This window comes from Sciurus vulgaris, assembly GCF_902686455.1.
Source record: "Sciurus vulgaris genome assembly, chromosome: 17".
NCBI lineage: Eukaryota > Metazoa > Chordata > Mammalia > Rodentia > Sciuridae > Sciurus > Sciurus vulgaris.
In genome coordinates this window covers 28,034,074-28,060,210 of record NC_136478.1, presented here as the reverse complement: position 1 = coordinate 28,060,210, position 26,137 = coordinate 28,034,074, and the positions used below count along the sequence as shown (strand labels likewise).

Genomic DNA, 26,137 nt, shown 5'->3' with positions numbered 1-26,137 from the left:
GCGGAGACCTTCCAGGCCGAGTGCCACTGAGCCAATCGCTGACGAGATAGTCGCAGTATCTGAAGCTCCCATTGGCAAATTAGATTGTGGGTTCCACCTCCTCATATTTTGGTGCCTCCCATTGGGTAGCGCTGGGGATCGCGGGGGCATTCTGGGAATTGTAGTTTCCGGAACGAAGTAGCTACTTCATCGATGTGGCGTGGTTCTTAAGCCGTGTGAGATGAATGGAAAGCGGCCTGCGGAGTCCGGCCCGGCTCGGGTGGGGAAGAAGGGAAAGAAGGAGGTGATAGCAGAGTTTTCCGACGCTGTCACCGAGGAAACCTTGAAGAAGCAGGTGGCTGAGGCCTGGAGCCGTAGGACGCCGTTCAGTCACGGTAACCGGTTCTGGGCGGGGGGGAATCGCCGCGCAGGGGTCCGGAAGCCTCTGTAAAGGTGCCGGGCCACCGGGAAAGAGGTATGCGGAGGACTTCGGTCACCTCCGACCCTCCTGCCTCAGCTGCTGCTCCTTGTCATTTTAAATGTAGTGTGAAGTGAGAATCTGAAAAGAAAAAGCGTAGGCCGGAGAGTGTCGGGAAGTAGACACGCCAATTGATAGTTGAGTTCTGGAATCCGAGATTTCCGAGTTAGGAGCCTCCCTGACGGTGCGTCGTTGGGCAGTGGATCTTTTTTTAAGCTTTAGTGCCTTTTCTTTCTTTCTTTCTTTCTTTCTTTCTTTCTTTCTTTCTTTCTTTCTTTCTTTCTTCTTTTTTAATAAAAAGGAGCGATTAATAGTATTTCTTTATAATAGTATTTATTATACTATCAGTAATAAATAGTATTTATTAATAGTATTTATTTCGGGAAGATGTCGAATGGCAATAATAGACCAATGCATGCTCGCATCATAAATGTTTCCCCAAGGACCAGTAAACATGTGGACAGATGTTCTAATGGCTTCCGTGATGTTTCCTGCAAGGGCTATGCTCGATCGTCCCTTGATAATTTAGCCAGAGCATGTGCTGTGAGCTGCCAGAGAGGGGACACCTGAGCTCACTTGTTTTGACGAGTTGGGATACTGAGAAGAAAATGATAGCTTAGTATTTAAAGTGCAGGGTTTGGACACTGACAGACTTCGCAATCCCCCTCATCTGTAAGATCGGGATCGGGATACTTTCCCCAGACATGTCGAGGTTAAATGAGATAATAATGCATGAGCAGCCCCACCGAGCCAGGCACCTGTAGGAGGAGGTGGTGGTGGTTAGGGTTGGAGGAACAGTCATCTAGCCTGCCAGAGATAGTGGGTACAATGTTGGAATAGAAATCAAGAAATCAGAAGTTATGCCTGAACTGATTGGTTTTTAAAAAGTAACTTCCTACCACAGTAACTTGGGGAAGGGATGGCAGGATTGAAGAGAAATTACCAGCCAGTGTTGCTCTCATTGTTCTATTGTAATTTTAGATTTTGGGGGAGAGAATCAGGAATCTAAAATATGTTCAATAATCATTATACTGAAAAACTAAAATTTTAAAAAGCAGGAACTTTGATTTAATGACATCACCTATGTTTATCTTAAGGACTAGTATTTTAAGCATTGTCTTTAAAAGGTATCATTGAGACAGGCATAGTGGCACAGACCTGTAATCCCAGCAACCTGGGAGGCTGAGGAAGGAGGATTGAAAGTTTCGGACCAGCCTCAGCAACTTTGGGAGACCCTCTCTCAAAGTAAAAACTAAACAAGGGCTGGGATGTGCCTCAGTTGTTAAGCACCCCTGGATTTAATTCCTGGCACCCAAAAAAAGGGAAGGAAGAAAAGAAAGGACAGAGCTTATAATCTTCCTTCCATCCCCCATCTTAGATATTAAGAATCAGGTCCCCTAAAAATTCATGACCCACCCCCTTTTATATTCTCCCTGCTATGTTACTTGGGGGTCAAAAATACAAAAGAAAAGAAAGCCATGGAAAATATTTTCCTTCCAACAGAAGCCATTGCCATGGACATGGACCCCTTTCTACATTGTGTGATACCAAACTTCATCCAAAATCAAGACTTCTTGGAAGGGCTTCAGAAGGAACTTTTGAATTTGGACTTCCATGAAAAGTATAACGATTTATATAAGTTCCAGCAGGTATTTATTCTTTGCTCACATTAGCTCTTCCACCTCAGAAATTTATTATCTGTAAAATCATTCAATACCCTTTAAGACTTGAGGTTAGATTGGATTTGCCTTGATAGGGGTGGAGTGGGGAGCAGTCCTTACCTTCCTGTCGTTAAAAGGCATCCCTTTATTTAACATAGTCTTACTTAGTGTTAATACCTGGGTGTCAGGTGCTATAATCATAACGGAGATTTTGACATTGTCTGCTGTGTAAAACATTTTAGTCTAAAATAATAGGGGTGATAGTGACAGAGATCTTGACAGAGATCTTGACAGAGTCAAGAATAGTCTAAATACATGCCAGTATAAATACATATGCCAGTAAGTTCATTATAAGCAAAAGCATGAATTATATATTTGGGATTGGTATAGTAAAGGGAGTTGTGCATTAAAAGTTAATAACCATTTAAGATTTTGCATTCATGTCTTTGTTTTAGGTGTGCTTTTTGTGTTGCAGTATACCCTGCATTATACTCTGTCCAGTTAAATCCATTCCTTTTTGGTGGGCAATTTAATTTGACAGAAAAGAGTATCTCAAAATCAAGACTGTTTTTTCTACTCTTAGAAGTTACAGCCCAGACTAGTATAGAAATATGCCATTGGTTTCCCCAGTTTGGGAGATATCTTTCATTACAGGGAATGTATCACTGTTGGTATCCTTTAGGAAAGCCTCAATGTCATCAGGGCCAAAGTGTTCAAAAAATAGATGAGAAAGATGAAAAATAACTTTGTTTTCTTTGCAAATTCCTTTTGATTTTATCTGGGATAAGAATAAATAATGGCTTTCTGTTGTTTTTATTATTTTACACTAGAAGTGTCTGGTCAGTCAGCTGGCAGTATTCTGCCCCACCTCAGTCTGCCTTTGGACCTCATACATATGATTGAATTAACCAGGATAAATACATGAATGATCAGACTCTTAAATCAGAAAATCTAATGAAAATTAAACTTTTTTTCTATACTAAGATTACTCAGATTAATGAAAAACCAGTTGTCTTCCTTTATAAGGCCTCATACTTCTGTCCAAAACTGAACTTCTGATCTTCTCTGCCTACATCTCCATTTCCCCATCTCAGTTGATCTGCAGTTTGATCTTTCTAATAGTTAAAACCAAAAATGAGTCATCTTTGATTCCTTTCTCACCCTTCATTTCCATTCCATCAGGGAAATTTTTCTGTCTTTACCATCAAACTATATTCAGAAGAAAAAACACTTCTTACCACTTGCACTGCAAGTAGCCAACCCTGATCCAACTTCTTTGTCTCTTACCAGGATCTTTCTATTAATGTGTAAACCAGCCTTCTGCCTCATTTACTTATACATACCAGCTATTGTGTTCTTTTGAAATGTAAACTGGCCCAAGAGATTGAAAAATATATGTTCACAAAAACTTGTTCACAGATGTTCATAAGCAGCATTATTTATAAAAAAATTATTTATAAAAAAAGCCAAAAAGTGGAAAAAACTCAGATGTTCATCAACTGATGAATGGATAAACAGTAGTTTGTTCATTCCATGGAATATTATTCAACTATAAAAAGGGATCCACTGCTGCAACATGGTTGAACCTTGAAAACATTTTATTAAAAGAAGCCAGACAAATTCCTCTTACATGTGGTATCCAGAATAGGAAAATATATCTACAGAGACAGGTACAAGATTTCATTTTTGAGTGTTAAATTCTGGACCTTGATTGATGGTTACTCCACATCTTTAATACATATGCTGAAACCATTTGATTTACACACTTTCAAATGGTTAAAATGGTAAGTTTTATGTGAATTTTATCTAAAAATGAATAATGTAAGTGGAATCATGTTACTCCTTTGCTTTAAAACTCCAGTGGTTCCTCATTTCTTTGAATAAAAACCAAATGACATAAATTGGCTCCAAGGCCCCCATTATGTTTTTTGCCTCATCTACTACTGCTCCCCTCCCACTCTGTTTTAATCCACAGTATCCTTGCAGCATCTTGCTTTGCCTCACTAAAACCTACCCTGGTCCCCTTATTTATAATCGCAAACCTTTCCTCATTCAGCACTCCCCACTCCTCTTTCCCACCTTTATACCAATGATGTGCCCTTTATTTACCTTGTCTGTCTACCTCAACAAACATATGAACTTCTCTGTGATAACTACTTGTTTATTGAATGAATGAGATACAGACAGGCCAAAGTAACTTGCCCAAGTTAGAACTGCCAGATGGAAGGGCCACGTCGCCAAGCCTAGGCAGTCTGGTTTCCGAGTCCAGGCTCTTAGCCACAATGCTCTGCTGCCAGATCCTCACTAAACTGCTCTTCTCTTTGTGTCTAATAACAAAGAAATCCTTGTTTTCTTCTTTCATGATCAAGTCTGATGATTTGAAGAAGAGAAAAGAGCCTCATATCTCAGCAGTAAGGTAAACAAATAATCATGTTTGTTGGATGCCAATTATGTGTGAGGCAGAGTAGTAAGTGCTTTAAATGTTGTGTTGGATAATCTTTGTTTACATTATTATCCCATTTTGTACAGGAGGAAACAGACTGAGTAATTAAACAACTTCTTCAAAGCTCCCCAGCTAAAACAGCTAGAATACAAACACAAGCCTGTGATTGATTCTTAAGCCCAAATTCTTGGGCATGCACAAAGGTGTGGAAGGGCCACTGGGGATCAAACTCAAGGCTTTCTATATGCTAGAAAAACATTCCACCATTGAGCCCAAGGCCCAAATTCTTAATGATAAAATGTTTAACTTTGTTAGTAACTGGAGATACCATTTTTCCACACTGTAGCTTTTGAAATACTGAAAACAAAACCCCATTGTTGACAGTGTAGATACCTTTGTACACTGCTGCAATCTTTTTTTAGAAGATGATTTGGAAAGTTGTATCAAAACCTTTAAAAGTATTCAGATCTTTTTGTAGAGTAATTCTATTTATAAGAATTTATTGCAGAATAATTAAGGATATGCTCAAAGACTACATATAAGATTATTATATTATTCATTATAGTAAAAACTCAGATTTAAGTAGTTACTTGCGGAGATAAGGGTACAAAACATACCTTATACAGATATAAGAATGTGTGTGTGTTTATTTATTTTTTACATTTTAACATCTCAGATCCAATGTCTCACATAATCACTGTTTTGTCCTAGTTTAATTGGCAACATATTTTCTTAGGGATATATAAAATAATACTTCTTAAAATCAAAGGCATCTTAGATTCACAGAAATACACTTTCTTTTCCTTGGCATACTAGGGCTTGAACCCAGGGGTTCTCTACCATTGAGCTGCATCCTTGGTCCCATTTGTTTTTTATTTCGAGATAGGATCTTCCTGAGCTGCCTAGGCTGACCTTGAATGTACAATTCTTCTACCTCAGTCTTCTGAGGAGCTGGGATTATAGGCATGTACCACTCCACCCAGCTGAGATACACTTGTGTCAAGAAGAAAAAAAAAAAAAAAAAGTATATATTGGAGTCTTGTATTTTTAAAAAAGATGCACACATATACTTGGATATCCACGTGTACAGAATTAAGAGAAGAATGGAGTGTTTAACTAGTGAGATTAGGTTGTTTTGGGCTAGTACTTTACCCCTGAGCTATATCCCCAGACCTTTTTTATTGTTTGTTGTCTTCCTAAATTGCTGAGACTGGCCTTGATCTTGCGATACTCCTGCGTCAGCCTCCGGAATCACTGGGATTAATGGCATGTACCATGATACCCAACTAGATTTTTTTAAATAGGTTTTTGGGGGTTGTTTTGTTTTGTTTTGTTTTACTTCTATAGGATTTTTTCCTATATCAAGCACATGTTGCTTTGGGATAGCTGTTTATGATCTATCTGGTATGAACTATTTTTTTCTCCTCTACTCTGAAACACTTTCAAATATGGTGCCAACCTATATAGGTTATTTCTTCTGAATCTCCCCCCCCTTTTGCAGTACTGGGGATTGAACCCAAGGGTGCTCTCACTGAGCTACATCCACAGCCCTGTTTTATTTTTTATTTTGAGACAGGGTCTTGCTCAATTGCTGAGGCTTGACCTCAAGTGTGATGTTTCTGCTTCAGCCTCCTGGTTCCCTGGGATCACAGATGTACATCACCATGCCCAGCCTGTTTCTTCTAAATCTTAAACACAATGTTTCATATTTGTGTAGACTTTTTTCCACCCAAAGAGAGACTGTCTCATCTCATTAGTTCATAGCACCTGTCTGGTAATTATTTAAACTGAGACTTAGTTATATTCCATACCTAAAGGTTAACAGCCAAAGAGTGTGAGAGCCAGAATTCCTTGATCATTACTAAGAGTTGATCTTTTCATTTCCCATTTGAGTTCTAGGACTTCTCTCATCAGTACTATTGACAAATGCTAATGATGACCATGACATAAACATGTCCCTATGACAAATCATAGAGTAGAAAAGCCTTTTATGGAATAAATTGGTGGAAATGTATGTTATCAGTAAAAAAAAAAGTTTTAAAGCTTTAATGATTTTAATTGTTTAAAGTATCAAGACTTTGCAGAAATGTTTATCACACAGATTGCCTGAATCATAGTTCAACAGCTTGTGATCTTGACCTGCCCATTTTTTATAATGCAGGTACATTAAAATTTACAGAACACTTGTGACTGAACTAACCAAGCACAATATTATATAGAATATTTTTGTTTAAGTAATATATAATATAAAATGGTATTTAATAATGAAATCTTAACTAAATATCTACCTGGAGACTTGATATTTAGTTGTGAACATTTGTGCATTTGAACCAGGATAATCCAAAAAATATTTATCAAGTATCTTTCTATGCCTATTCAAACTAATGTAAATCCTTTAAAAATGTTTTGGGGCTGGGGTTGTGGCTCACAGGTAGAGTGCTTGCCTAGCACATGTGAAGCACTGGGTTCCCCCCTCAGCACCACATAAAAATAAATAAATAAAATAAAGGTATTGTGAAAAACTAAAAACTTTTTCAAAAAATGTTTTTAACTCATTAAAGTTAACATAATTTCACAGCCAAATGAGTTATAAATTGTATTAAAGAAATTTCTTTAGAGAACCAATTTAGCCAGTAAATGAAAGTGTGCACCATCTTATATTGGTATCCTGTTAGCATCAGAACTTCAATGAAGAACTTTATTTATTATTATATAGTTAGTGTAGTACTCATTGTTAATTTGACTTAAAGTCATGATCTACAACAGTATTACCCAAGGGTTCATTAAATGGTGGTGCTAGTATTAGTGTTTGTGATATTGCTGTTATAACAGGAAATTATATATATATATGTGTCTGTGTGTATATATATATACACACAAATTATATATATACATATATATATATATATATGTACATATATTTGGTACTGGGGACTGAACCACAGGCCTTGTGTATGATAGGAAATATATATTTGATCTTAGTCCCCATTCCGGGCACCAAGCTCCTAATGGAGCTTCTTTTTTTTTTTTTTTTTAAACAAATCCCTTTCAACCATATTTGAGTTTATGTTGATAAGGTGACCTTTGAAAAGCCCAAAAGCTGGGGAGGAACCTAGTTATCAAGGAAGCCAACTGTGTGATTGGGCAATTGAAACTTTTAGCCTAATCATCCCTCTTTTCTTGAAAGGAAGAAGGGATGGCACTTTGTTGTGTTAATCAGCAAAGTCTTCACAAAATTTTCCAACTTGAAGGGGTTTCAGTACTAAAAACATGGAGGTACTGCAAAGGTAGTATCCTGGGGAGGACGTGGAACTTTCTGCTCCTTCCCCAGTCCTTTGCTCTATGGTTCGCTTCCATCTGGCTGTTCTGAGTTGCTTGCTTTATAATGAATTAGTAATACAGTAAGTAAACTGTAGCAAATGGTCAATATTGAGGAGAGTTGTAGGGACCTCTGATTTATAGCTAGCTACAGGCACTTGGAATTGGTATCTGAAGTTGTGTGTCAGTCCTGTGGGACTCAGTCCTTAACCTGTGCTAACCTCTTATAGATAATATCAGAATTGAACTGAATTGTAGGTCACCCAGCTGGTTTCAGAGAATCAGTCAGTATGGGGAGAAAACCAAACGTGTTTGGTGTTGGCAGTAAAATGTATGAAGAAAAACTGTTGAGGACAGGTGTGTACCAAAAAAAGAAAAACAGTTGAGTTTTTCATTTTATTGCTGAAAAACATGTCTGAAAATCAGTAATTAGAATGGAGCAGTGCTGTGATAAGTTGATATGACAAAGGTCCAAGTGCTGCCATTGAAGGACATACTTTAAGAGGAGGAAATTTTGGGAAGAAAGAAATGAGACTTTAGAGCAAAAATGTGCTATAGTAGGTAGAGATTTACATTTATTTCTCTGGGAATATTAAACTGTACAAGTTTAAACTGAGAAACATTTCTCAGAATGTCTTCAGCGAAATAAGAACGGATCTATTTAAAATCTGACCTCCAGGAAAGGAGTTGTGGCATGGATCCTCTTCAAGTCCACACTCTGGCATAACAAGTTATTTTTGTTTATACTTCTAGGAAACTTCTGTTTGAAGATTTCCGGACCTGGCTTTCTGACATTTCTAAAATTGACCTGGAATCAACTATTGACATGTCCTGTGCTAAATATGAATTTACTGGTAAGGAAGATAAAGTCCTGATGTCTGTAAGATTTAAAGGCTTTAATTCCACCTGGATGGAAGGATAGCAGAATACTAACCTAAAATGCCCCTGTATAACGTCAGGATCTTCCTGAATAAGGACCCGGCCCACATACAGAAATAGCCACCATGTTGGAGGGGGTAAAGCTGTTGTTCTCTTTGGAAATATGATGAAAGCTATTGACCATATTTTCAGGAAGAAAAAAATTCTCATAATGCACATATACACACAAACCTTGCTGGCAGTTTCATGAAATTCAAAGGTAATAGTATAAATTCTGTTCTTAGACTTCCTAAGAAACAACTCTCTCCCTCAGTGCTCTTTCTCCTCTTTATTTTCAAAATAAAAGGTGAATGCCATGATAGTCCCTGTCACCTCCCTGCCCCCTCTTCTGTTCAGAGGCATTCATTATCACCAGTTTGAGGTACATTCTTTCAGTTCTCTTTGAGGGCATATAAATGTACTTTTGAATACAAGTTTAGCTTTTAATGGTATTTTCTTTTTTTAACTTAGTAATACATATGAAGAGACAGGTCATATACCATTATTTTATTAATTAATTAATATATTTTTTTATGGTACTAGCAATTAAACACAGGACCTCACATATGCTAAACAAGTGCTCTGCAACTGAGCTATAGCCCCAGCCCTTTTCATTTTGAGATAGGGTTTTGCTATGTTGCCTGTGCTGGCCTTAAACTTTATGATCCTCCTATCTTGGCCTCCCAAGTAGATAGTATTACCAGTGTGTGCCACTCCGCCTGGCCATTGATATTAATATTTTTTTCCTTTTTTTTTTTTTTTTTTTTTTTGTGGTGCTAGGGATTGAACCCAGAGCCTTGTGATTGCAAAACAAGCACTCTACTAACTGAGCTGTATTCCCAGCCCTTCCTTTTTATTTTCAGGTAATTTTGAAATTAAAGAAAAATGGCAAGCACAGTTCAAATAATTTTTTTCTTGTTTTACTTGAAAGTAGGTCATAGTCATAATGGTCCATAACCCCTGAATACTCAGTAATTCCTATAACAAATATGTTCTCCAACATGATAGTAATAAATCATCAAAATCAGGAAATGAACATTTGTACATTGTTCCCATCTAATCCATAGGCCCTGTTCACATTTCATCATTTGTTCCTTGATAGCAAAAGAATCCAGTCAGGGGTTGCACATTGTACTTCCTTGTTGTGTCTTTTTAGGCTCTATCAGTCTAGAACAGAAGTTCTCAGTCTTTCCTGGACTTTCCAAATCTTGAAGCTTTTGAAGATTTACAGATGAGTTATTTTGTTAACACTTTCCTCAGTTCGGATTTGTCTGAAGTTTTCTCAGGATTGGATTCAGTACTGAATTCAGTCCGTACAGCTTAGGCAGGAATATTATTAATGCTGTGTTCTTGTCACTGTATCCTATGGTAGTACACAGTTTCTGAGTGTCACATTATTAGTGATATTAACTTTGATTACTTGATTAAAGTTTCTTTTTTTTGGGGGGGGGGGTACTGGGAATTGAACCCAGGGCCTTGTCCTTGTGAGGCTAGCACTGTACCAACTGAGCTATATCCCCAGCCCCAAGGTTTCTTAAGAATAGGTTTGGCCACAGTTGTTTTTCTCTTCAACAGTGTATGTTTTGAGGAGAGATACTTTAAGATTAGGTTATTATCTCTTTTCTCACCAAACTTTGATTCGCTCTTTTAGTAGTGTCTTGCTAAATTAGTGCTGTGAAGGTTGCCAAATGTTCATTTTATGATACAATCATTTCTTCTATGTTTATAGTTGTCATTTTACTGTAAAGAAAATCTTTCTCCCTATTTTTAATGGTTTACTTATTTATATTGGTATGGATTATGTAATGGGTTATTATCAATTACCGTTATTGTGTTGATGCTTATATCATCCTTGATCAAGGAAAGTATCTTCAGACTGACTTCCATCTCCTTTCCTTAGTCCCCATCATTCTTTCATTTCTTACTTTCTGCAAAGTAAGATTTTCCATGCTAATATTACTGATGCCCAAGTCCTAAAACAACCTAGGGTCAACCATTCTTCCAAAGAGCCTTGGTTCCTTTTAGTGAAGAATGATACTTAAAAATCAAGATCTGGACTGTAGGTGTCCTTGCCACTATGGTGCATTGTTCCCAATCCCTTCCATTGCAAAGAATAGCCCATACATGTATGCATATCAGGACACACATGGATGCATACACGTACATTTATTTACATTTGTATGTCTTTCTATACTTATGTGTCTATATAGATAGAGGAGACTGAATTCACATTGATTCCTCCAGTTTCAGTGGAACATCCCAGTGTTTCTTCTAGATTTCTTCTTTCCCATATTTATAATTCCCTTCTTACACAGTGAGAAGCCAGGTTCTCATTATCTTCAATTTATTTATTTATTGGAACAATCACTTCCTGTTTATATGATCTCATCCCCTGAAGCCTTTTCTTCCCTTCTCATCCCACATAGATACCTCGCTAACGCTAAAAGCCCATCAAATGGCAAATTTAGATTAAGGAGTTAATGTGAACCAGTACCAAAAGATCTGTATATAGTTTTTAAAAATCTTTTAGGTGTTGATAGACGTTTATTTATATGTGGTGGTGAGAGTTGAACCCAGTGCCCCACACATACTAGGCAAGCCTCTACCACTGAGCCATGACCCCAGCCCTCATATAGTGTTTTATTAAAGTGTTCTTCATAATAGCCAAGAAGAAGAAACAGCTTAATTAACAAATAGGAAACTAATTAAAAGTGGAAGAAGAGGACCTGGGGTTGTGGCTCAGTGGTAGAGCACTTGCCTGTCATGTGTGAGGCACTGGGTTCGATTCTCAGCACCACATAAAAAAAATGATGAAACAAAGGTCCATAACATCTAAAAAAAAAAAAAAAAAAAAAAAGTGGAAGAAGGTAAATCCTATGTAGATTATGTGCAGCCATTAGAAGTGATATCAGATGTATGTGTTGATGTGGAAAAATTCTTGCCATGTAATAAAAAATGTAGGCCACACACAACCACTGTAGGATACCATTTTTTTAAAAAAAGTAAATTGCACACATTTAAGAAAAATACTGGAAGAATACATATAAAAATACTGTGTGTGCACTTTTCAGTGTTTATAGAGTTTCTATACTGTCAGTTTTATTTTTATACTTACAAAAGGGAAGAAATATCATTTTAAAGGCAGAGGACATTTAAAACTGCAGCTAGCATTAAAGATGAATGTCAGGTGGACTGATAGTCAATACATAGTAAAATGGCAGCTGCTCATTGTCTACAGGGATCTGAAGTGTGCATTCAACTATTGCAGATGCCCTACTCTGCCATGATGATGAGTTGGAGGGGCGTCGAATTGCCTTCATTTTGTACCTCGTTCCTTCCTGGGACAGGAGCTTGGGGGGCACCCTGGACCTGTACAATATTGATGGTAAGATAAGTACTTGCTCATCACTACCAGTGACCACTTCTAAATTGAACCCAGTTGATTCAGCACCAGCATTCTTACATACAATGTGTGTCTTCCCTAAAGGGCATGGAAGCCATTCATTACAGTGACTGCCTCAGGAGGAATTAATGCCAGCCCTGACAACCTCCTCTTGAAATTATACTTAAAATGATCATTACTCTGAAAGAAAATTAGAATTAATTTAAGGTGAGAAATAGATCCTGCTTCTGATACTATGGAAGGATAGAAAGCACACACAGCCACCTGTGGCTGGTCTATGTGATAGGTCATCAGGGATTTTTTTTGAATGATCGTCACCATAGGTTGACACCAGGAAATTTTCAGAACCTTCCCCAGCCCTTATCAATAGCAGATGGGTGATGCAGTAAGAATACATGTCACATAGCAGAACTAGCAAGCATGAGTGAAACAGATGGAGGGGGTAATCTTTCAAAATCTGAAAGATTTATAAATGTAGCTACTTTTAGAAATTTGAGGACGAGGCAGCCTGGGGATGGTTGATGATAATGAACCACCTTTGTGGATGTGTTCTCTCCTGGTGCAGAACACTTTCAGCCGAAGCAGATTGTCAAGTCTCTTATCCCTTCATGGAACAAACTGGTTTTCTTTGAAGTGTCTCCAGTGTCCTTTCACCAGGTAAAGATCGTAAGCCACAAACTACATAGAGTACTAAGGATCATGCTTTTTCGTCACCTGTTATCTAAATGTGACAGCTTCCTGTTGGACTTAATAGCTGACCAGGTTGTTTCAGTACCTAGCTTGAAGGATCCTCAGATGAATATGCCTTAGCTGGTGCCCTCTTTCCTCATCCTTTGCCCTGATGTGCTGCTGGTCTTTTCCTTTCAGGTGTCTGAAGTTCTCTCTGAAGAAAAGTCGCGTTTGTCTATAAGTGGCTGGTTTCATGGCCCTTCATTGACCAGGCCTCCCAACTACTTTGAACCACTCATTCCTCGAAACCCTCACATCCCACAAGACGTAAGGATAAATTATTGGAATTCTAATCTTGGAGCTATAGTATATGATTGGTCTTTCTGATTTTAAAATGAGCTCCTCCTGATTTTGAAACTAGGTTTTAGGCTTGCCCCTTCCACTTTTTTAAAATAGCGTGTATATGTGTGCATATAGTGTGGTGGATTGAACCCAGGGCATTGTACATGCTAGGCAAGCAGTCTTATCACTGAACTATATCTCCAGCCCTTTGTACTTAATGTTCAGACAGTGTCTCACTAATTTGCCCAAGTTGGCTTTGAACTTGGGATCCTCCTGCCTTAGCCTCCTAAGTAGCTGGGATTGCATGTGTGTGCCACTGTGCCTCACTGTTTAATGGGAGAAACTTATAAAGTGAAGATTTGCATGTATCTTACTAATGTGAAATAATGTGAAAACAAATGCTGCAGGAATAATTAACTCATCTTTTGCACCTGTGACTTCTCTGAAAGCATGAAATTTTATACGAGTGGATCAACCCTACTTACCTTGACATGGATTACCAAGCTCAGATTCAAGAAGAATTTGAAGAACGATCTGAAATTCTCCTGAAGGAGTTTCTTAAGGTAGGTCAGCCACTGAGCTACATCCCTCACCCTTTTTTGATCTTGAGACAAGATATTGCTAAGTTGCCCAGGCTGGCCTCAAATTTGTGATCCTTCTGCCTCGGCCTCCCAAGTAGTTGGGATTGTAGGCATATACCATTGCACTCAGTCCTGTTTTGTATATCTTGTTTGGTATACAGTCTTACTTGAATGGGTAAATAGACAAAATACCAAAACAGTGATGTTGAACATTGGTATAAGTCATAGGTCTAGTGGGTTGAATCTCCCCAGTTCCCTAACCTTAATGATCCAGACGCACAAAAAACTTCTGCCCTGAAAAGGAGTTGTATCTAGTTGCCTTTCTATTCAGTTGATGAATATGGTGCTTATTATTATTTTGATAACAGATTACTAATTATAGTTGATAAACACTTACTAATGAATGTTCAACAATGATGAGGCAGCTTCTAATAGTGGAAGGAGATCTGAAGTTAGAAAACTATAATCATGTCCTGGTTCTAGTTTTACTAACCTGAGCAAATCACTAAATCTGTCTGTATATCTATTTTATCTTTAATTATACTGGGATAATACCTGCCTTGCATTTCTTGCAGAGTTATTGTGAGGGCCCATGAGATAATGTGTTGATAAGGTGCTTCACAGTTGACATGGGTCCTATAGAGCTGTACTCCCCAAAGGAGCTTCTCCTCCATGACAAGGGGAAGAAGGATTTTACATTCTCTTGCACATAGCTTTCTCTCATTTCTCTCTCTCTCTTTCTTCCTTCTCTCTCTGTCAGATTCTAATAGATGACTTTAGAAGATTATGGAATTTGAGAAGAATTATAGTAAATAAATTTGTTTAACCCTATTTAATTGAGCTTACTTAAACATGCTGTCCTTTATCTTTTATATGTTTACAGCTGATAGGATTCCCTGGGAAATTGCATTAAACAAAGAAATTTAAAGTTTCTCATGGATATTTTAGTATATTAATGAACTTTTTGTATTGTACTTGTTTTTTTAAAATTTAGAAAGCTTATTGAATGAGGCAATAGCTGAGCCTGTATTATGATCTTCATTTTATAAATCTAGGAATTTGAGAGGTTTAGCAATTTGACATAGATATGGGAAATGGCCCAAATTGGCACTCTAGTTGTTTAGCTAAAACAAATGATAATTTATCCAGTTTTGGCCCTGTCTTTACCACAGTAGTAGGGGATCTTGTGTGAAAAAGGTGATTCAGATGGACCCCTTAGGAATACACCAGGCCAATGTTCTGCAGACCTGTGACACCTGCCACAGACTAGTGCAGGATCACAGGAAGAATTGCTAACTACTGCTTTATTACTTATTTTCCAGACAGAGAAATTTGCAAAGGTCTGTGAGGCCTTGGAGAAAGGAGATGTGGAATGGAGTAGCCGTGGTCCCCCTAACAAAAGGTAGAACCCATCCTCTGGGATATTTGCATCTGCATTCAGCACCTACTTTTCTTTTGTCTGCACAGCTCACTTCCAACAATAGGACCTTTGCTCTAACAACCTTTTGTTCCAAGGAGTATCCATTTTGTTAGGGCCATCCAGACCTTAACAAAATGTCGCCATTGTAATAACTTTGTTTTAGTATGCTTTGCGAAGGTTTGGGGGAGAGATTAAAAAGCCGATGATCAACTTTTATTCCATGAGTAATTTTACAAGTGGAACTTGATGAACTTACCATTGCTGCTTTTCAGGTTTTATGAGAAAGCTGAGGAGAGTAAGCTCCCTGATATACTGAAGGATTGTATGGGGTTATTTCGCTCCGAGGCTCTGTTCTTGCTGCTCTCCAACTTCACAGGCCTGAAGCTTCACTTCTTGGCCCCTTCAGAAGAAGAGACTGAGGACAAAAAAGAGGAAGAAGCAAGCTGTGCTGCTGATAGCACTGAAGAAGGGACGAGCCAGAGCTCCTCAGAGCCTGAAAACAATCAGGCAGCCATCAAGAGCAGCAGCCAACAGAGCAGTGGACAGACAGACCCAGTGCCAGCAGAAGATGAAGCAAAGAAAGGTGAGCTGCTGTTAGGATTTGTGTAGGAATGATTGGCATGTGGGATAGTGAACTGGAGACCCTCCCTAAGTGTGGGCAGCATCGCCCAATAGGATGGTGGCTTGGATGGAATAAAAGTTGGAAGAACAAGGAAGCAGATGCAGATAGAAGCTCCTCTCTTCTTGAACGGATTCTTGATTGAAACAGGTTCTTGATTGCTACTTCGATCTCTGAGGATATTGAATTCTCGCTTCTTTATTCTTCCAAAGCAGACTCTGCCAGTGATTCTCCAAGGAGCTTCCAAAATCCTTGGTCTCAGACTAGGGTAGCACTGTTGATCCTTCTTCTTCTGGGGCTTCTGGGCTGCTGGTTCTTCCAGCTCTTCAGCTGCAGACAGCCCTTTTGAACTATCCAGCTTCTGGTTGTGTAAGCCATTCTAATAAATCCCCTCTTATAATCATACATCCTATTGATTCTGTTCCTCTAGAGAACCCTGAATAATACAAGCCTAAAAGGATTTTGGGTGAATGTCAGTGAAGCATCAAGGATTAAAACAACAATAACAACAACAACAAAACTTTTCTTCTGTTCCTTTTTGGTTTCATTTTTATGGGGACCTGCAACTTGGAAGAAAATCTGTATGAGGAACAAAAAGATACTTTATTTTGTTATTGAGCACCTACTGTATGTAGGACCTTAGGCTAAAACTTGAGTAGGGAATATAAAAATGAGTGAGAAAGATCAGTTTATAGAGTTTACCTGAACAAAGCTAGTTTGTTTTTAAGTAAAAGGTATAAAATTGCTTTTTATATAATGGCAGTATTTTTGGCATAGTTAGGGCATGACTAGTCAGATAACTAAAACCAATAAAAACCTGATAATTTTAAGGGCATTTTATTTCCGTAATCTGACAGTGCTGGGGACTTGAACCCGGGCCTCCAGCATGCGAGGCAGGCACTCTACGAGATGGGCTACATCGCCAGCACAAAGGGCATTTTAAATATAAAACACATGTCAATTTCAGAATGTTGAAAATAATAATCACCTAAAGGTGGCCACTGTTAACATTCATAATATGTTCCAGTCTTTTTTTTCCTTTGTAGGTATATACACATGTATTGGGGATGTGTATAATGGGATTATACCATATATATTGTAATCTTTTTTCACTCATAGTATTTCATAAACCTATTTCTTATATTACATCTTTATTTATTTTATTTTTGGGGAGGTACTGGAGATTGAACCTAGGGGCACTTTACCACTGAGCTACACCACCATTCTTTTTTATTTTTTATTTTCAGAAAGGGTCTCACTGAGTTGCTGAGGGTCTCACTAAATTGCAGAGGCTGGCCTCAAACTCGAGATCTTCCTGACTTAGCCTCCCCAGTCAGTGATCACAAGTGTGCACCTGGCTTGTTACATCCTTTATAGCAATATAATTGGTGTGCTCATTCCCATTAGGAGACTTCACCTCCCCCAACCAAAGCAACTTTACATACAAATATCTACTATCCAGCACTGCATGTCTGTTATTGTATTTCATTTTAAGAATGCACAGCTAAAAGATTTGAAAATCACTGCTATATAATTAATGACTGCAAGGAATTTCATCACCTGAATTAACCAGTCCTACATAGGCATGTAAATTGTTTCCAGTTCTTCACTATTGTTATTTCTTAAAACAGCTTCTTAAAAGTACAAGTTGTTGGTTGCAGTGGTGCATGACTTGTGAAACTGAGGCAGGAGGATTGCAGGTTCAAGGACAGCTTCAGTAACTTAGTGAAATCCTGACTCAAAATAAAAAATTAGGACGGACTAGAGATGGACCTCAGTGGTAGAGCACCCCTGGATTCAATCCCTAGTACCAACAAAAAAAAAACAAGTGCTACATCAAAAGCTGCTCAAAGTTTTAAATCAACTGGCAAATTGCCCTCCCCCAAACTTTAATCAATCTGCCCTCTTACCAGCATGATACTTTCCTTCTTTCTGGAAAACTAATTATGTGTTTTCTTTTTCAACTCTACTTATTATGTTGGTGAAATGGAATATGCCTTTCATTGATTGATGGCATATTTGTAAATTTTCCTTATAGTTATTATTTGATTTTCTTTTATGATTAGGGCTTTTCGTCATTTTCTTACGTTGTGAAAAAATGTCATGCATAGGAGCATTGACCCTCTGTCCTGTTGTAATAGTTTGCTTTTTTAAGTTTTGTTCAACTTGTTTTAAACTTTTTTCCTCCATGCTGGGGCTTGAACCTAGGGCTTTCTTGTGTACTAGGCAAGCAAGCACTATACCTCTGAACTCCATTCCCAGCCCACAAGCTTTATGAGATGTGTTAGTAATCAGATCCGTCTCTACCTTTCATGGCTTCTGCTTTTTGTGGTGACAGGCTGAGAAATCTCTTCCCTACTTCAAGATTAGATAAAATAATACCCAGGCTTTATTTACTTATTTATTTAACATGTAAATCTTTACTCTGTCTGAAATTTATTATTGAGAAATTGAAATTCAATCACCTTGTAATTTCTGACAGTCGTTTGTAGGACTAGATGGTGAAACACAGCATTGGTGGCTCATGCCCAGAATCCCAGCTACTCAGAAGGCTGAGGCAATAGAATCACAAGTTTAAGGCCAGCCTGGGCAACTTAGCAAGACCCTATTTCAAAATTTTAGTCAATTTTTTCAAAACCAATTTTAGTCACTGGGAAGATAACTAGTGGTAGAGCACTCTGGGTTTCAATTCCCAGTGCCCCCAAAAAAGGTTTTTGAATAAATAAAAATAAAAGAACTGGGGGCATAGCGCAATGATAGAGCACTTGCTTAGTGTATACAAGGCTGTGGGCTCAATCCCCAGTACTGCGTAAATTTTTTTTTAATTAAAAAAAAAAAAAAACTGGTGGAGCAGTATATCAGCTGAAGGTTTATGGGAATGGTTTCCTCTTAGTACCATACATAATTTTCATTGCCTTGCAATCTAACATATCAGAGTTATTTAAAAAATGTCCTGGCCCTTCTTTTGTTTTTTTCTTAGAATCAAGTGTCCCCACATGCCAGGGAGAACTGAGGCGTTGGAAGACTGGTCATTACACTTTAATCCATGACAACAGCAAGACAGAATTTGCCTTGGACTTACTTTTCTACTGTGGCTGTGAAGGTAAGAGGGAGGAAGGAAAGCAATGAACTGTTTATTAGAGGAACAGTCTCTCCTGAGTGACCCTCTCTGGCTGAACAAATTCGGATGATTTACTGTGGCCAAGATCTTAGATCACAGGATCTTAACAGTTCAAAGGGTTGTTGGAGGTCATGAATTTCCCGTCTCCCATGTCAAAGTAGATTCTACCTGTGACTAGAGAATGGGGAGATGGACCGTACCATAATTTTACTCCAAAGCTCCCTGCCTTGCTTCACAGATTGAATTGCCCTTCAGTTATATTTAATTTAATTCTCTCTTAATTTTCTTACTCAATGTTGATCAAAGTAGGCCTTCATTCCAGTTCAACTGACTTGGGAAAGTAGGCATGTAGAGGAAAAGGAACCCCTGAAAAGTGGATGATAAACTCAAGCTTCGGGGTCTTGAGCCGGTGACTGCTAAGTCCCAGACTCCTCACTTTTCAGCAGGTGATGTGACTCTTGTAACCAGAGCTCTCTGAGTGTTGTTTTCCCCTTCTCAGGCTGGGAACCAGAATATGGTGGCTTTACCTCCTACATTGCCAAAGGTGAAGATGAAGAGGTAAGTTGTTTCTAATAGCAGACTCATTTTCAGTTCTTGAGAACACTTTCATTCTCCATAGACCTAATCTTTATGACCTCTGCAGTGTCTTTAGCTGATAAATCCATGTTGACCTGCCTGGCAGTGGTTCTAAATTCTATAAGCAAATATTCAGCACACAATAAAGATGCTAAGCATTTCTTCTACCCAAGAAATTCCAAATTAAGACGTTGTCCTGCTTTCCCCTAAGTCTTTCAGTGTATTAGGTACAAATGCATTAGGTATATTCTTTCTGGGTCTGTACTAGGGAATAGAGCTTCTTGGAAAATGCCTTGACAACCAGAGAAAAGTTCACCTCCTGGAAAGGATCTTTCAAAGGGCCCCCTATCCCCAGCTTAGGTTCTTGACGTGGAAACCATGTATTCCATGGTGAACTGTAATGAGAATGTGCTCTGTGTTCTGATGTGACTTTGTATTTGCCTATTTCAGCTGCTAACGGTGAATCCAGAAAACAATTCTTTGGCATTGGTCTACAGAGATAGAGAGACTCTGAAATTTGTCAAGCATATTAACCACCGAAGCCTAGAACAAAAGAAAACCTTCCCAAACAGAACTGGTTTCTGGGACTTTTCATTTGTCTATTATGAATAACAGGAGTGGGCAAGGCCAAACAAAAAAGTGACCATCGATACTGGGAAAGTTAGGCACGGAATGAGGGAGAGGTACATGGTGGCCTGTTTGCTAGTGGGTGTTCTTTGGGGGATTGTTTTTGGCAGTGCTGAGGCTCAAATCTGGGACCTCTTACATGCCAGGCAAGTGCTCCACCACCAAGCCACATCCCTAGCCCATCTGCTAGCATTTTAGAACTATTTTTCCTTTAATAGGACTCATGATTTGTCCTCAACCTAGACCTTGAGCTTGGAGCTATGTACATATCTTTTAATTTCAAAAAGGGTTTTTAATTTTGTTTCACATTGAATTCTCAATTTCCACAGTGACTGCTTCAATAATTTTTTTTCTAACTTGTGATTTTCATTATTTTTATTGTAAAATTATGTAACCAATTTTAGTCACTTAACCATTTTTAATTGTACAGCTCAGTGGGATTAAGTGCATCACTGCCATCCGTATCCAAAACTCTTCCATCTTCCCAAACTGAAATGCTATACCATTGAACAGTAGCTCCTCACTCTTCCCTACCCCATGCCCTGCCATCCTACTTTCTATTAATATACTCATGTCCCTCAGATGAGGAATCATGGAGCATTTGTCCTCTTGTGATTGGCTTATTCACTTAGTGTAGAGTCCTTGATACATTAGTGTTTCTTTTTTACTCGTGATTGCAGATCCCAAGCTTCCCAGTTACACTGGCCTAGAAAATCACAGAAGCTTATTTCATGTTAAGTCTTAGAGTTCTGATAGCGTGAGTCATTATACTCTCCACTGTCTGTGGGCTGTTCCACTGTGATTCACAGACCAGGTGGACTTAGGTGTGTAGTGCTGCTTCCTTGGAAAAGGTTCAACCTAAAACCACAGAGCTGCAAGAAACATGTGACTGGTAAAGAGGACAGGGTGCTTACTGCCAGATGTAGTTATTTCCAGGTACCCTTTGCCTTCCCACCTTGACGTTGTGGCTTCTGTATAATTATAATCTAGCTTCACAGGTGGCTTTCATTTTCCTACAGTATTTAGGTACCATAGAACTAGTTGCCTGTTTTTCCTTTAAGAGAATCAGAGCTAAAAGCTACATGGGAATGTCAGGAGGCTGTCCATTTCACATTTTCTCCTCAGCTGCTCCGGAGGGTTCTATTGTGTGTGTGTGTGTGTGCATGCACACGCGCACACAGGTGGATGAATGATGCTGTTCTCCATCTCTAGTGTTTCCCTCTGTTTCCTTTTCTTTTTCACCTATTTCTTACTATTGCAATAGTTTTTAGTGTGGGTTTTGCTAACTAGTAGGAAAAGCATTGGACCCTTATGTCTCAACCACTTCTCTTTCATTTCCTGAGTACTGATTCTTTTCTGAAGTTTGCAATTAAATAAAGAAAATGAGTTTCACTTTCTTTTAGGTTGATGGTTTCTATTTTTTACACATCCCAATCAGTAAAGCACATTTTATTGTGTTTCTATTAAATGGGTATTTAAGTTTTATACATGTAGTAGTATTAGTTTTAAAACAATATTATGTTATAAAACAAATGCTAGTTTTTAAATGATAAAAGTATCTAGGGTTTTAGTATTGTCTTCCCACACCCACATGCTGAATGAACCATTTTACACACATACCATTTTATTTTTTACTTTTTTTTTTTAATTCATTGTACACAAATGGGGTACAACTTTTCATTTCTCTGGTTGTACACAACGTAAAGTCACACTGTTTGTGTAATCATACACATACATAAGGTAAGATGTTTGTCTCATTCCATTATCTTTCCGTCCACACGCCCTCTCCTCACCCCTCATTTCCCTCTACACAATCCAACGTTCCTCCAATCTTCCCTTAGACCTGCTGCCCCACCGTTACACACATACTATTTTAGAGACCACAATCTTTTAACCACAGTGTAGTGATGTTCAAGTGGGATTGAAAATACTTTGGTACTAATGGCTAATTTTGAAGCTTGCCTTTTCTAAGTTCCTGGGGCCTGAAGGTCATCTGTACTATTACTACTTTCACTCACTTGCTTTCTGAAGTGCTTTCACGAGCAGGCAGGGTAAGGTTATAGTTAACAGCTTCACTCAGGGGCTTAAGCAAGACCCAGGGAAAGGTGCTGGGTAGGTGAGACCATCTGTGTGCCACACTTTGGAAATGGTGTGAGACTCCTGGCTTTCGTTGCTGTCTAAGGCCACCCAACTTTTCCAGTTCTGAAAACTGGATCTAAATCTCAGATAATACTCACATGAAAATGTGCTTATTTCTCTTTTATCTCATTGTGCTTATAGTCAACATAACAGACTCTTTAACACTACAAAACTACAAAAACAAATTTGGGTGTCTTAAGGGAAGAGAATCCCTAAGGGCCTAACCCTGACATTGCTGTCAGTTCCTATGTCTACAGTGTACAGGACTGTCAAGGAGAAGGTAATTTGCAGGTTGCTTTTCTGTCCTGATGATGCGGTGATTAAGAAGCTGCTTTCCTCAACAGTCAGGCACCAAATGGTGATGTTTCAGGACAGATTGCATATACGATGGTGGTCCCCTAGATTACCATAGACATGACAGATTGCTGTCGCCTAGGGAAACCATGGCTTCTGTTGCAAAGCCTTGCTCACGTCTGGTGATGCTGCTGTAAACATGCCCATGTTGCCAGTTGTATAAAAGCGTACAGCACATATGTACAGTATAGTATGTAATATTTGATGATAAATAAATGACTATTTTTACTGGTGTATTTATTACTCTTTTTATCATTAGGATGTGCTTCTATTTAAAAAAAAAAAAAAAAAGAATTCACTATAATTCTCAGGTGGATCCCTGAGAAGGTATTCCAGAAGACATTGCTGTCCTTGAGTGTTAGTGCACCTGGACACTTCACAGATGCGCAGGTGGAGGAGAGTGACTGATGATCATGACCGTGTGGAGGTCTAAGCTAATGTGTTTATGTCTTAGAAGTAAAAAATAAGTAGAAACTAATAGAAAAAAATCTTATAGAATAAGGATATAAGGAAAGTATTTTGCTGGATGTGGTGGCATAGGTTTGTAATCTCAGTTTCTCAGGAGAATGAGGCAGGGGTATCACAGGTTCAAGGCGAGCATCAGCAACTTAGATCTTGTCTCTAAATAAAAAAAAATTTTAAAGGGCTCAAGATGTAGCTCAGTGATAAGAGTACTCCTGGGTTCAATCCCCTGCTCCACGAAAAGAAAAATATTGTTTACATCTATACAATGTTTGTATTTGCAGCTAAGACCAAAAGTTAAAATCAAAAGCTTATGAAGGGAAAAAAATTATAGTAAGCTAAGATTAAGTTATTAAGGAAAAATAAAAAGTATTTTTAACATGCTATTCAAGTTTACAGCCTAGAAGCACTGTGGGTTATACCATATAGCATAGGTGTATTGTAGACTAGATCATCTAGGTTTGTGCATGATATTTGTACAATGAAGAAATTGCCTCAACTTATGACTGTACTTCTTTCTGGTTCCCTATTATGTTTTAGGGCCTGGAACCAATGTTGACAACTATTAAATAGCAAAAGAATTAAAACTGGACACTTCATCCCCCCGCCCAAGTATGGGGGATTGACCTCAGCGCCTCACACATGCTAGGCAAGCACTCTGGCGCTGAGCTACATCTCCAGCCCTTTTTTAAATTTCAAGACAGGCTCTCACTTAGTTGCCCAGGCTGGCTTTGAACTTGTGATCCTCCTGCCTGAGCCTCCCAAGTAACTGGGATTACAGACCTGCACCACCATGCCCAGAAAGCAGGTGGGGTATCTTTTTCTTACCTCTTTCAGGTAAATCTGTGATGTTCATCCCTATGATATATGGCATTTTTTTGTTAACTCTAATAGTGAACCTCCAATTCTTAGAATTCCCTTTAGTATAAAGGAAGATTTTTTTTTTCCCCAAGAGAATAGCCTTATATTTTTTTCAGATTATATAATGATGTTCATTGTAAAGAATTAAAACCACATGTAAAAATATAAACTCAAGGTCACCTGAAATCCTCCCAGCTTATGACAGCCACTGGTAGCTTTGTAAGATACCAGCAAGGCCACGCTGAACCACATTTCCCAGAAGTCCCTTCCCTATTTTCAGTTAGTGAGAGCCACAAACTGCAAGTCTGCAGGTCAAATGACAGCCTTTTAGCAGCTCACACACATTGTTGCTCCCCTTGTTGGCATGAATCAGCATCCTTCAGCTTCTGACAAAGGGTCTGTTTCTGGAAGATGCCCCTCAACACCAGGGTCTGAGGCAACAAGAACTGACAGGCTTCAGCCTGTCCTCATAGGCTCCAGCTCATGTCTGGGGGATCTAGCTTGTTCTCCCCAACTTTACGTCCTGACTACCTGCTCTGTGGGCTTCAGGCAGCAGCATCTGATGGGCAGAGAGCAGCAACAGATTACATCACTACCTCCCGCAGTTAAGGTCGAATCCCTTTTATATGTTAACTGTCCTTGAAACTGGGAATATTTTTATGAAGCTATTATTGTGAACATACTCAAATTTCTTTTAACAGGAAGAAAAATGTTTAAGGATAACCCTATAAATAATCTAATAATGGTCCCTAATTTTAAGGATGTGGAAATAAAGCCTGGAAGAAAAAAAAAAAGACCATTAAATTTTGAATGATATGTCTGCTACTCAAAGTGCACCTCTCAAACTCCACTGAATGTTGGTATTTCCCACAGAATACAAGAAAAAAGTCCAACCTGGGGCTACCTCTCCTAGACCTGTACCTCGTTAACACCATTACAACTTAATACCACTAAAACTAAGTGAGAAAATACAAACCGTGTTTAAAAGGTCCTTCTGATAGCAGATCCAGGGATGGGATATCACAGGGATAGCCTGCCTGGACAAGGACAGCCCAGTCTCATGAAAACCCCGTCCACACAGACAGTGGAAAAACTACTTGAGGATTATCCGTGTGACATCATTTTTAGGAAAAAACAGAGCTCTGTACCATACAAATAAAAAGACAACTCTGGAGCCAGAGCATGTAGTATGGCAGACACAAAATGCCAAACATCAGACAGCAACAGGTGCTTGCACTTCAATTTCAAAGTGAAATCAAATTTAGTTCTGTGATCACAGATCTCTGCACTGGCAGATCTGAAACATAACAATCTGAAGATCATTTTTGTAAAGTATCTCTAAGGCTGCATAATAATGGTAAAGTTCCTGGTGTGGTTTCCGAGGCTTGTGACAGACTTCCTAAGCACAGACAAGCCCATGGACAGCAGCAGCCGCATCTCTGCTCAGCTTTGGCTAAACACTGGTGAGGAGGAAGCTGATTAAGATGCAGGCCCTGTTCTTACTTAATAGGGGCTTAAGATTTTACATGCAATGTAATAAGAGCTAAAGAATAGACAGTGGGACAGGCAAGGTCTCCTGAGCAAATAACACGTGAGCTGAGCCTTGCTGTATGAGATAGGCAGGTATGGGGGCAACACTAAAAGCCCACGCTCTGCTTAAAATATGGAGCACTGGAGCTTGGGGGAGAGGTGATTCTTTTTAAAGGGATGCTTGCAAAAGACTAAAAACTTCTCCCAGATACCAGAATCCTCAAAATCAGTTTTTAAATGAAGGTTCTGTTCACTTAGAGCTTCGATGAAATTCGGCACTCAGATGCTGTCATGATGGGAAGAAGGGCAACAAGCAGTAACCAGTTAACTCCTTTCTAATAGTTAATGTTCTCTAAGCTGAACAGGGTGATTTCTAAGAAGAAAAAGGTAATTGAGTGTTTCATGAATGTTTTCATCTTACCCAGTCTTCACTTGCTTGGGAAGTTCAGAGTACTAGAAAGGACCATGACTGTAGTCTCAAAACTCCATACCATGACTTACCCAGCTGTGGGACCCCATAGGGGCATTCTACCTTCTGAGGCTTCAAGGCTTTGGCATGAAATAGAAGCATTTGTAACCTACCAAGGACCTGGCATGTCTTGCTGCAGGCCACCCTCTTCAAGCCTTGTCACAAAT

At 38.8% G+C, this 26,137-nt stretch overlaps 1 protein-coding gene across 6 annotated transcripts; it reads left to right on the top strand.

Annotated features, from left to right (window-relative positions):
- Positions 1-98: 98 nt before the first annotated feature.
- OGFOD1 (2-oxoglutarate and iron dependent oxygenase domain containing 1) lies at positions 99-20,461 on the top strand. 6 transcript variants are annotated; one of them, XM_079117911.1, is made up of 13 exons: positions 99-374; positions 1,961-2,106; positions 4,488-4,534; positions 8,633-8,733; positions 12,066-12,182; positions 12,766-12,857; positions 13,068-13,196; positions 13,661-13,774; positions 15,115-15,194; positions 15,485-15,795; positions 18,812-18,934; positions 19,452-19,510; positions 19,979-20,461. In XM_079117911.1, the coding sequence occupies exons 1-13, from the start codon at positions 221-223 to the stop codon at positions 20,138-20,140; spliced, it is 1,635 nt and encodes a 544-aa protein (XP_078974037.1). In that variant the 5' UTR covers positions 99-220; the 3' UTR covers positions 20,141-20,461. The 6 variants fall into 6 exon arrangements, with proteins under 6 accessions (XP_078974037.1, XP_078974041.1, XP_078974040.1 ...); XM_079117913.1 differs by lacking the exon at positions 99-374 and adding an exon at positions 391-641; XM_079117912.1 differs by lacking the exon at positions 13,661-13,774 and having other exon boundaries at positions 176-374.
- The last annotated feature ends 5,676 nt before the right edge of the window (positions 20,462-26,137 follow it).

Excerpts from the sequence above, each read along its gene's own strand:
- OGFOD1 (XM_079117911.1), top strand. The coding sequence starts at position 221 with ATGAATGGAAAGCGGCCTGCGGAGTCCGGCCCGGCTCGGGTGGGGAAG. Across the intron at positions 375-1,960 it reads TAGGACGCCGTTCAGTCACG|AAGCCATTGCCATGGACATG; the intron begins GTAACCGGTTCT and ends TCCTTCCAACAG. Across the intron at positions 13,197-13,660 it reads ACCCTCACATCCCACAAGAC|CATGAAATTTTATACGAGTG; the intron begins GTAAGGATAAAT and ends CTTCTCTGAAAG.